This window comes from Lonchura striata, chromosome 37 (genome assembly GCF_050655825.1).
Source record: "Lonchura striata isolate lonStrDom1 chromosome 37, ASM5065582v1, whole genome shotgun sequence".
Classification (NCBI taxonomy): Eukaryota; Metazoa; Chordata; class Aves; order Passeriformes; family Estrildidae; genus Lonchura; species Lonchura striata.
Genome location: NC_140739.1, coordinates 15,349,314 through 15,361,464, shown reverse-complemented (window position 1 = coordinate 15,361,464; position 12,151 = coordinate 15,349,314). Strand labels below are relative to the sequence as shown.

Sequence of the window (12,151 nt, the reverse complement as noted above, 5' to 3'; positions counted from 1 at the left end):
TTTTAGGGTCCCAAAATTCGGGGGGTCCCAAAATTTGGGATGGGGGGGGTTGGTGTCACCTGGGGGGCCCCAAAATTCCAATTTTTTTTTTTTTTTGGGGGGGGGGGGGTTTGAAAAATTTGGAAAAGTCTCCAAAAAATTCGGGGGGGGAGGGTCCCAAAATTTGAGAGGGGCCCAAATTTTGGGCGGGGTCCCTAAAATTTTGGGGTGGGGGGGATGCAAAATCGGGGGTGGAGTCCCTAAAATTTTGGGGTGGGGGGGAGATGCAAAATTTGGGGGGAAATCTCCAAAATTTGGGGAATCCAAAATTTGGGGGGAAATCTCCAAAATTTGGGGGGTGGGAGTCCGAAATTTGGGAAGGGCTCCAATTTTGGGGGGGGGGGGGTGGGGGGAGGGGTTACCTAAAATTTTTGGGAGATCCTGAGAATTTGGGGAGGGGGAGGGGTCAGAGATTGGGGAGGGGGGTCGGGAATAGGGGTGGGGGAGGGGCGGGGGTTTTTTGGGGCTGGAAATGGAATTTTTGGGGGGTGGGGGAGGGGCGGAACCGGTCCGGGGGGTTGCGTCAGGCGGGGGTGGGGGAGGGGCGGGCGGGGCCGGGTGGGGGAGGGGCGGGTGGGGGAGGGGCGGGCGGGGCCGGGCGCGGCCCCTCCCCCACCCCGGCTCAGGTGCGGCGGCGGCGGCGGCAGGTGAGGGTGGGGGAGGGGCGGGGGGCGCTGCCGGGACCCCTCCCCCACCCCCGGACCCCCCCCCGCCCCTCCCCCACCCCCCAAACCCCCCCCGCCCCTCCCCCACCCCCCAAACCCCCCGCCCCTCCCCCAACCCCAAACCCCCCCCGCCCCTCCCCCACCCCCCAAAAACCCCCCGCCCCTCCCCCAACCCCCCCGCCCCTCCCCCACCCCCCAAACCCCCCCCGGAGCCCGGGATGGGGGAGGGGCCCTAAAAAATTCCCAAATTTTAAATTTTGGAACCGACGGGAAAACCCCCAAAAAATGGAAAATCTGCCGAGGTTGGGTGGGAAAATGGAATTTTGAAGAAATCGGCCTCAAAAAAAGCCAAAACCAACAAAAAAAAAATTTAAATTTTCAAATTGAGATTTTAAAAAATTAAAAAAAAAAATCAAAAAAAGAGTAAAAATTCTCCCCAAATCCCCCCCCCCCGAAAATATAAAATTCGAAATGAGCACCCCCAAAAAAATCACGAAAATTTGATTTTTAAAAAAGGAAAAAAAAAATCCCAGGATTCTAAAAATCTCCCCAAATTCCCCCCCCAAAAAAAGATAAAATTTAAAAAAAGCCCAAATTCCATCCAAATCTGCCCCAAAAAAACCAAAATTTAAACAAAAAAACCCTAAAAATTCCCCAAAGGAATAAAATCCCAAAATAAAACCTGAATAAAACCCATGGACTGCCCAAAAATCCCAAAATTATCCCAAATTTATCCCAAAAATCCCAAAATCTCCCCAAAACCTCCCCAAAAATCCCAAAATTCTCCCCAAAATTCTCCCCAACCCTCCCCTGATCCCAAAATTTTCGTCCCTTTGTGTCCTCGGGGTCACCCGGGGGCGTCTGGGGAGATTTGGGGGAATTTTGGGATTTTGGGGGAATTTTGGGATTTTTGGGGGAATTTTGGGATTTTTGGGGGAATTTTGGGGGAATTCTGGGATTTTTGGGGGGTTTTTGGGAAGAATTTTGGGGATTTTGTGGAAGTTTTTGGGGGGTTTTGGGCAGATTTCGATGGGGATTTTTGGGAATTCCGGGCGGATTTCAATGGGGATTTTTGGGAATTCCGGTGGGATTTGGGGACAGACTTTTGGGAATTCCGTCAGATTTTGATGGGGATTTTTGGGTGGATTTTGGCTGGAATTTCGGGAATTTTTTTGGGCAGATTTCGTGCCGGAATTCTGGGAATTTGGGCAAATTTTTATGGGGATTTTTGGGCAGATTTTTTCAGGAATTTTGGGAATTTTTTTGTGCAGATTTTTCAGGAATTTGGGCATATTTTTGGGCAGGCTTTTCCGGAATTTGGGAATTCCAGCAGATTTTTGATGGGGATTTCTGGGCAGATTTTTTCCGGAATTCCAGGAATTTTTTGGGGCAGATTTTTCCGGAATTTCAGGAATTTTTTTGGGCAGATTTTGATGGGGATTTTTGGGGCAGATTTTTCCGGAATTTCAGGAATTTTTTGGGGCAGATTTTTCCGGAATTTCAGGAATTTTTTTGGGCAGATTTTTCCGGAATCCGGGCGCGTTTGGGGCGCATTTTGATGGGGATTTTTTGGGCAGATTTTTCCGGAATTTCGGGAATTTTTTTGGGCAGATTTTTCCGGAATTTCGGGAATTTTTTGGGCAGATTTTTCCGGAATCCGGGCGCGTTTGGGGCGCATTTTCCGGCCGATGGCGCGCGGGTACTTCCAGCACCGGGGCGTGACGTTCCCGGGGCTCCTCTACTCCCCCCGAGGCCTCGAGGCCGCCCGAGACTTCCCCGTGGAGGACGACGACGTCTTCAACGTCACCTACCAGAAATCCGGTCAGTTTGGGGGAAAAAACCGGGAATTCGGGAAAATCCAGAAATTATGGGGGGGGAAAGAGTGGGAGGTGAACAGAAATCCGGTCAGTTTGGGGGAAAAAAACGGGAATTCGGGAAAATCCAGAAATTATGGGGGGGGAAAGAGTGGGAGGTGAACAGAAATCCAGTCAGTTTGGGGGAAAAAAACGGGAATTCGGGAAAATCCCGGAGTCTGGGGGGAAAATCCCCAAATTTGGGGGAAAATCACAGGATTTGCGGAAAAAACCCGGATTTTGGGAAAATCCCCTCCAAAAAATCCTAAAATATCCCAAAAATTCCCAAATTCCCATGTCCCCCAGGCATGGTGTGGATGCTGGAGATCCTGAGCCTGGTGCTCTGGGGCGGTGATCCCAAACACCCCAGAATTCCCATTTTTCCCGTTTTTTTTCCCCGTTTTTCCCATTTTTCCCATTTTTCCCGTTTTTTTTCCCATTTTCCCATTTTTCCCGTGTTTCCCAGGGACAGTGTGGATGCTGGAGATCCTGAGCCTGGTGCTCCGCGGCGGCGATCCCGCCTGGTGCCGCTCCGTGCCCAGCTGGGAGCAACACCCCAGAACTCCCGTTTTTCCCGGTTTTTTCCCGTTTTTTTCCCCAGAATTCCCATTTTCCCATTTTCCCGTGTTTCCCAGGGACAGTGTGGATGCTGGAGATCCTGAGCCTGGTGCTCCGCGGCGGCGATCCCGCCTGGTGCCGCTCCGTGCCCAGCTGGGAGCAACACCCCAGAATTCCCGTTTTTCCCCGTTTTTTTCCCCAGAATTCCCATTTTTCCCGTGTTTCCCAGGCACGGTGTGGATGCTGGAGATCCTGAGCCTGGTGCTCCGCGGCGGCGATCCCGCCTGGTGCCGCTCCGTGCCCAGCTGGGAGCAACACCCCAGAATCCCCGTTTTTCCCGTTTTTTTCCCCAGAATTCCCATTTTTCCCGTTTTTCCCGTGTTTCCCAGGGACGGTGTGGATGCTGGAGATCCTGAGCCTGGTGCTCCGCGGCGGCGATCCCGCCTGGTGCCGCTCCGTGCCCAGCTGGGAGCAACGCCCCAGAATCCCCGTTTTTCCCGGTTTTTTCCCGGTTTTTTTCCCCAGAATTCCCATTTTTCCCGTTTTTCCCGTGTTTCCCAGGGACGGTGTGGATGCTGGAGATCCTGAGCCTGGTGCTCCGCGGCGGCGATCCCGCCTGGTGCCGCTCCGTGCCCAGCTGGGAGCAACGCCCCAGAATCCCCGTTTTTCCCGGTTTTTTCCCGGTTTTTTTCCCCAGAATTCCCATTTTTCCCATTTTCCCGTGTTTCCCAGGGACAGTGTGGATGCTGGAGATCCTGAGCCTGGTGCTCCGCGGCGGCGATCCCGCCTGGTGCCGCTCCGTGCCCAGCTGGGAGCAACACCCCAGAATTCCCGTTTTTTCCCCAGAATTCCCATTTTTCCCGTTTTTCCCGTGTTTCCCAGGGACAGTGTGGATGCTGGAGATCCTGAGCCTGGTGCTCCGCGGCGGCGATCCCGCCTGGTGCCGCTCCGTGCCCAGCTGGGAGCGCGGCCCGTGGCTCGAGACGCTGCCGGGAATGCGGCGCGCGCGGCGGAACGCGCGCCCGCGCCTCCTCTGCTCGCACCTGCCGCTGCCGCTCTTCCCGCGCGCCGCGCGCGCCTCCCGCGCCAAGGCGGGAACACCGCGATCCGGCGGGAAAACCGGGATTGGGCGGGAAAACCGGGATCGGGGCGGGAAAACCGGGATCGGGGCGGGAAAACCGGGATTGGGGGGAATAACCCGGGATCGGGGGGGAAAAACCGGGATGGGGGGGGAAACCGGGATCGGGGCGGGAAAACCGGGATTGGGGGGAATAACCCGGGATCGGGGCGGGAAAACCGCGATCGGGCGGGAAAACCGCGATCGGGCGGGAAAACCGCGGGATTGGGCGGGAAAAACCGGGATCGGGGCGGGAAACGGGATCGGGGGAATAACCGGGATCGGGGGGGAAAACCGGGATTGGGGAGAATAACCCACGGGATCGGGGGAGAAAACCGCGGGATTGGGCGGGAAACGGGATCGGGGGGGAAAAACCGGGATTGGGGAGAATAACCCACGGGATCGGGCGGGAAAACCGCGGGATCGGGCGGGAAAACCGCGGGATTGGGCGGGAAAACCGCGGGATTGGGCGGGAAAACCGGGATTGGGGGGAATAACCCGGGATCGGGGGGGAAAAACCGGGATTGGGGGAATAACCCGGGATTGGGCGGGAACACCGCGATCGGGCGGGAAAACCGCGGGATTGGGGGGAATAACCCGGGATTGGGCGGGAAAACGGGATCGGGGGGAAACCGGGATTGGGGGGGAAACCGGGATCGGGGGGAAAAACCCGGGATCGGGGGAATAACCGGGATTGGGAGAAAACGGGATTGGGGGGAAAACCGGGATTGGGGGGAAAACCCGGGATTGCGGGGAATAACCTGGGATCGGGGGGAAAAACCGGGATTGGGGGGAAAAACCCGGGATTGCGGGGAATAACCCGGGATTGGGGGGAAAAACCCGGGATTGCGGGGAATAACCCGGGATTGGGGCGGGAAAAACCGGGATCGGGGGGAAAACCGGGATCGGGGCGGGGCGGGAAAACCGGGATCGGGGGGAATAACCCGGGATTGGGGGGAATAACCCGGGATCGGGGGGAATAACCCGGAATTGGGGGGAAAACCGCGGGATTGGGGTCTGGGGGAAAAAATGGGGGATTGGGGGAAATGGGGGTTTGGGGGAAGAATGGGGTTATGGGGGGGAAATGGGGGTTTGGGGGAAAAATGGATTTTTGGTGAAAAAATGGGGTTTTTATGAGGAAAAATGGGGATTTTTGGGGAAAAATTGGGTTTTTGGTGAAAATATGGGGATTTTTGGGGAAAAAAATGGGGTTTTATGGGGGAAAATGGGATTTTTATTGGGGGAAATGGGGGTTTCAAGGGAGAAACTCGAGGGGTTTGGGAGGGAAAACGGGAAATTTGAGTTTGGGGGGAAAAATGGATTTTTGGTGAAAAAATGACATTTTTACAGGGAAAAAATGGATTTATTAGGGGAAAAATGGGGGATTTTTTGAGGGAAATGTTGAAGTTTTGATGGGATTTGGGGTCAGAAATGTCAGATTTGGGTCAGAAATGTCACCTTTTGGGTCAGAAATTTTGGATTTTTGCGGGATTTTGGGATCAGAAATGTCGCATTTGGGGTCAGAAATTTTGGATTTTTGCGGGATTTTGGGTCAGAAATGTCAGATTTGGGTCAGAAATGTCGGATTTGGGTCAGAAATTTTGGATTTTTGCGGGATTTTTCGTGCTGGCCGCCCCCGGGTCCCGGCGGGGTTTGTGATTTCGGGGCATTTCGGGGGATTTTGGTGAATTTTGGGGAATTTTGGATGCCGCAGGTGATTTACACGGTGCGGAACCCCAAGGACGTGCTGGTGTCGCTCTTCCACTTCTCGCGGATGTTCCGGCCCTACAAAGACCCCGGGAGCCTCCAGGAGTTCATGGAGAAGTTCCTGGAGGGAGACGGTGCCGCACCGGGGCAAAACGGGGCGATTTTGGGCAAAACGGGGAGATTTTTGGGAAAAACGGGGGGATTTTGGGGAAAAACGGGGGGATTTTGGGGCAAAATGGGGGATTTGGGGCAAAACGGGGGGATTTTGGGCAAAACGGGGAGATTTTGGGGAAAAACGGGAGATTTTGGGGAAAAATGGGGGATTTGGGGAAAAACGGGAGATTTTGGGGAAAACGGGGAGATTTTGGGGAAAAACGGGAGATTTTGGGGAAAAATGGGGGATTTGGGGCAAAACGGGGAGATTTTGGGGAAAAACGGGGGATTTGGGGCAAAACGGGGAGATTTGGGGAAAAACAGGGGATTTGGGGAAAAACGGGGGGATTTTGGGGCAAAACGGGGAGATTTGGGGCAAAACGGGGAGATTTGGGGAAAAACAGGGGATTTGGGGAAAAACGGGGGGATTTTGGGGCAAAATGGGAAAATTTGGGCATTTTGGGGCAAAAGGGGGAGATTTGGGGATTTTGGGGGAGATTTGGGGGGAGTTTTTGGGGATATTTGGGGATTTGGGGGGAATTTTGGGGAGATTCGGGAAATTTTGTTGGGGAAGATTTGGGGGGAATTTGGGGATTTTGGGGGAGATTTGAGGGAATTTGGGGGAGATTTGGGAATTTTGGGGGAGATTTGAGGGAATTTTGGGGGAGATTTGGGAATTTTGGGGGAGATTTGAGGGAATTTTGGGGGAGATTTGGGAATTTTGGGGGAATCTGGGGGGGATTTTGGGACTGGAAATTCAGGATTTGGGGTCAGAAATTCAGGATTTGGGGTCAGAGATTCAGGATTTGGGGTCAGAAATTGGGGATTTGGGGTCAGAAATTCAGGATTTGGGGTCAGAAATTCAGGATTTGGGGTCAGAAATTGGGGATTTGGGGTCAGAAATTCAGGATTTGGGGTCAGAAATTCAGGATTTGGGGTCAGAAATTGGGGATTTGGGGTCAGAAATTCAGGATTTGGGGTCAGAAATTGGGGATTTGGGGTCAGAAATTGGGGATTTGGGGTCAGAGATCGGGGGTGTGGGGGTTCGAGGTGCTGGCGGTGCCCCCGGGGTGTCCCCACGGTGTCCCCACGACGTCCCCGTGTCCCCAGTGCCCTTCGGCTCCTGGTTCCAGCACGTCCGGGGGTGGCTGCAGCTCCGCGGCCACGAGAATTTCTTCTGGATCACCTACGAGGAGCTGCAGCAGGTGGGGACAGGGGGGACACCTGGGGACATCAGGGACACCTCGGGGACATCGGGGACACCTGGGGGACATCGAGGACACCTTGGGGACAGGGGGGACACCTTGGGGACATCAGGGACACCTGGGGACATCGAGGACACCTGGGGGACATCGGGGACACCTCGGGGACATCGGGGACACCTCGGGGACACCTCGGGGACATCGGGGACACCTGGGGGACATCGGGGACACCTCGGGGACATCGGGGACACCTCGGGGACATCGGGGACACTGGGGACATCGAGGACACTGGGGACATCGAGGACACCTGGGGGACATCGGGGACACCTCGGGGACATCGGGGACACCTCGGGGACATCGGGGACACTGGGGACATCGAGGACACCTGGGGGACATCAGGGACAGCTTGGGGACAGGGAGGACATTGGGGACATTGGGGACGCTTCAATGTCATCCCAGGTGTCCTCAGTGTCCCCAGACCCCCCCAGTGTCCCCAATGTCCCCAAACCCCTGAGTGTCTCCAAATCCTCCAAATGTCCCAAATCCCCTGGATGTCTCCAATGTCCCCAATCCCCCCGATGTCCCCAATGTCCCCAATGTCCCCAAACCCCTGAGTGTCCCCAAATCCTCCAAATGTCCCAAATGCCCTTGATGTCCCCAATATCCCTGATGTCCCCAATGTCCCCAATGTCTCCAATCCCCCCAATCCCCCCAATGTCCCCAATGTCCCCAATGTCCCCAGTGTCCCCAATGTCCCCAATGTCCCCGATGTCCCCGAATTCCTCCGATGTTCCCGATGTCCCCAATCCCCCCCAATGTCCCCAATGTCCCCAATGTCCCCAGTGTCCCCAATCCCCCCAATGTCCCCAATGTCCCCCAGTGTCCCCAATGTCCCCAAGCCCCCCAATGTCCCCAATGTCCCCAGTGTCCCCAATGTCCCCAAGCCCCCCAATGTCCCCAATGTCCCCCAGTGTCCCCAATGTCCCCAAACCCCTGAGTGTCCCCAAATCCTCCAAATGTCCCAAATCCCCTGGATGTCCCCAATATCCCTGATGTCCCCAATGACCCCAATCCCCCCAATGTCCCCAATGTCCCCAATCCCCCCAATGTCCCCAATGTCCCAATCCCCCCAATGTCCCCAATCCCCCCAATCCCCCCAATGTTCCCAATCCCCCAATGTCCCCAATGTCCCCAATCCCCCCAATGTTCCCAATCCCCCAATGTCCCCAATGTCCCAATCCCCCCAATGTTCCCAATCCCCCAATGTCCCCAATGTCCCAATCCCCCCAATGTCCCAATGTCCCCGATGTCCCTGTCCCCCCAATCCCCCAATGTCCCCAATGTCCCAATCCCCCCAATCCCCCAATGTCCCCAATGTCCCCAATCCCCCCAATGTTCCCAATCCCCCAATGTCCCCAATCCCCCCAATGTCCCCAATGTCCCAATGTCCCCGATGTCCCCCTGTCCCCAGGACCTGCGGGGCAGCGTCGAGCGCCTCTGCTCCTTCCTGGGCCGGCCGCTGTCGCCGGCGGCGCTGGACGCGGTGGTGGCCAACGCCTCCTTCACCGCCATGAGCAACAACCCCATGAGCAACTTCAGCCTCAGCCCCAGCTTCATCCTGGACCGGCGGCGCGGGCCCTTCCTGCGCAAGGGTGGGACAGGGGACATTGGGGACACTGGGGGGATTGGGGGGGATTGGGGACATTGGGGTCATCGGGGGGATTGGGGGAGTTGGGGACATCTGGGACATTGGGGACATCTGGGGACATTGGGGACATTGGGGACATTGGGGACATCGGGGACATTGGGGACATTTGGGAACATTGGGGACATTTGGGAACATTGGGGACACTGGGGAGATTGGGGGGGATTGGGGACATCGGGGGGGATTGGGGACATCTGGGGACATTGGGGACATCGGGTGGATTGGGGACATTGGGGACATTGGGGGGGTTGGGGACATTGGGGACATTGGGGGGACATTGGGGGGATTGGGGACATTGGAGACATTGGGGACACTGGGGGCATTGGGGACATTGGGGACATTTGGGGACACTGGGGGCATTGGGGACATTGGGGACATTTGGGGACATTGGGGGGATTGGGGACATTTGGGGACATTGGGGACATTTGGGGGTTTTCCTACTTTTTGCCCATTTCCCCCCATTCCCCCCCCTTTTTTCCCTTTTTCCCCATTTTTCCCCATTTCCCCCATTTTTGCCCAATTTCCCCCATTCCCTCCCCCGCATTTTCCCGTTTTTCCCCATTTCCCCCATTTTTGCCCAATCCCCCCCATTTTCCCCCATTCCCCTCCCCCTTTTCCCCCTTTTTCCCATTTTACCCCATTTTCTCTCCCATTTCCCCCGTTTTTGCCCAATTTTCCCCGTTTTCCCCCATTCCCCTCCCCTCTTTTCCCCTTTTTCCCATTTTACCCCATTTTCTCTCCCATTCCCCCCGTTTTTGCCCAATTCCCCCCGTTTTCGGCCCGTTCTGCGCAGGGATCTCGGGGGACTGGCGGAACCACCTGAGCCCGGAGCAGAGCCGGCGCTTCGACCGCGTCTACCGCGAGCGCATGGCGGGGCTGGGGGTCTCCTTCCCCTGGGACCCCCAGATCGAGGGCGAGGACCCCCAAAGTGAGGGGGAGGACCCCCAGAATGAGGGGGAGACCCCCCAGAATGAGGGGGAGACCCCCCAGAAAAACCCTCAGGACCCCCAAAATGAGGGGGAGACCCCCCAGAATGAGGGGGAGACCCCCCAGAAAAACCCTCAGGACCCCCAGAATGAGGGCGAGGATCCCCAAAGTGAAGGGGAGACCCCCCAGAAAAACCCTCAGGACCCCCGGAATGAGGGCGAGGACCCCCAAAATGAGGGGGAGACCCCCCAGAAAAACCCTCAGGATTCCCAAAATGAGGGGGAGACCCCCCAAAATGAGGGGGAGACCCCCCAGGAAAACCCTCAGGATTCCCCAGAAACCCCCCTGGACCCCCAAAATGAGGAGGAATCCCCCAAAAATTATCCTCAGGACCCCCAAAATGAGGGGGAGACCCCCCAGAAAACCCCTCAGGATCCCCAAAATGAGGAGGAATTCCCCAAAAAATATCCTCAGGACCCCCAAAATGAGGGGGAGACCCCCCAGAAAACCCCTCAGGACCCCCCTGAAACTCCTCAGGACCCCAAAAATGAGGAGGAACCTCCCCAAAAAACCCCCCGGGACCCCCCTGGAGCCCCCTCCCCATGACCCCCCAGCTCGGGTGTCCCCAAGACCCCCCAAGGACCCCCCAAAAGGGGAAGAGACCCCCCCCAGGAACCCCCAAATTTGTCCAGGACCCCTTTGAGACCCCCAAAACCACCCCCAGGAACCGATGAGACCCCCTCCCAAAAACCCTCAGGACCCCTCCCCAATTTGGGGGTCCCCATAACCCCCCCAGTGCCTTCGGGTCCGTCCCAAAGGTGGGACCCCATCCCAAATTGGGCTAATTAATAAACACCAATCAACGATGCTGTTAATTGATGAAGGGGGGGTTTATTTGGGGGGGGGGTATTTTGGGGAGGGGTCTCAGGGATTTTTATGGGGAAAATCCCGAGGTTTTTTTGGGTATTTTTGGGGAGGGGTCTCAGGGATTTTTATGGGGAAAATCACGAGGTTTTTTGGGGGGGATGCCAGGGTTTTTGGGGTTTTTTTTAGGGAGGGGTCTCGGGGGGTTTTTAAGGGCAAGCCCAGGGTGGTTTTGGGGAGAAGTCCTGGGGATTTTGGGGAGGGGTCCCAGAGGGTTTTTGGGAGGAATCGCAGAGGATTTTGGGGAAGGGTCCTGGGGGTGGAAATGTGAGAGGAAAATGGGGTAAATGTGAGGGGAAATGGAGGAAATGTGAGAGAAAAATGGGAGGGAAATGTGAGGGGGAAAAGGGAGGAAATGTGAGAGAAAAATTAAGGAAATGTGAGGGGAAAAGGGAGGGAAATAATGAGGGGAAAATGGAGGAAATGCTAGGGAAAAATGGGAGGGAAATGTAAAGGGAAAATGGAGGGAAATGTGAGGGGAAAATGAGGAAACATGAGGGTAAAATATGGGAAACATGAGAGAAAAATGGGGGAAATGTGAGGGGAAAATGGAGAAAATGTGAGGGGAAAAGGGTGGGAAACATGAGGGGGAAAAGGATGGAAATGTGAGGGAAAAATGGGGGAAATAGGGGAAAATGAAGAAACATGAGGGTAAAATATGGGAAACGTGAGGGGAAAATGGGGGAAATGTGAGGGAAAATGGAGGAAAATGTGATGGGAAAAATAGGAAAATATGAGGGACAAAAAAGGCGGGAAAACGTGAGGGGAAAAAAAAGGCGGGAAAATGTGAGGCGACAAAAAAGGCGGGAAAACGTGAGGGGACAAAAAGGCGGGAAAACGTGAGGGGATAAAAAAGGCGGGAAAACGTGAGGGGAAAAAAAAGGCGGGAAAACGTGAGGGGAAAAAAAAAGGCGGGAAAACGTGAGGGGACAAAAAAGGCGGGAAAACGTGAGGGGATAAAAAAGGCGGGAAAACGTGAGGGGACAAAAAAGGCGGGAAAACGTGAGGGGAAAAAAAAGGCGGGAAAACGTGAGGGGATAAAAAAGGCGGGAAAACGTGAGGGGACAAAAAAGGCGGGAAAACGTGAGGGGAAAAAAAAGGCGGGAAAACGTGAGGGGAAAAAAATGCGGGAAAATGTGAGGGGATAAAAAAGGCGGGAAAGGTGAAAAATGAGCGCCCCAAATCCCTGCGTGATTCCCCCCCCCAAACTGTGTTAATTAACAACCACCGTTGCTAATCACCGTCAACTCCATTAATTGATGCTGAAAGGGAAGTTTATTTGGGGAGGGGGGTGGTTTTGG

At 55.3% G+C, this 12,151-nt stretch overlaps 1 protein-coding gene across 1 annotated transcript; it reads left to right on the top strand.

Annotated features, from left to right (window-relative positions):
• The first annotated feature begins 629 nt into the window (after window positions 1-629).
• LOC144248136 (sulfotransferase 2B1) lies at window positions 630-10,792 on the top strand. Its single transcript, XM_085565948.1, has 7 exons — window positions 630-686; window positions 2,349-2,525; window positions 3,998-4,206; window positions 5,947-6,073; window positions 7,203-7,297; window positions 8,766-8,946; window positions 9,793-10,792. Exons 2-7 carry the CDS (start codon window positions 2,393-2,395, stop codon window positions 10,530-10,532), a joined length of 1,485 nt encoding a protein of 494 aa, XP_085422074.1. The 5' UTR covers window positions 630-686; window positions 2,349-2,392; the 3' UTR covers window positions 10,533-10,792.
• Window positions 10,793-12,151: the final 1,359 nt, after the last annotated feature.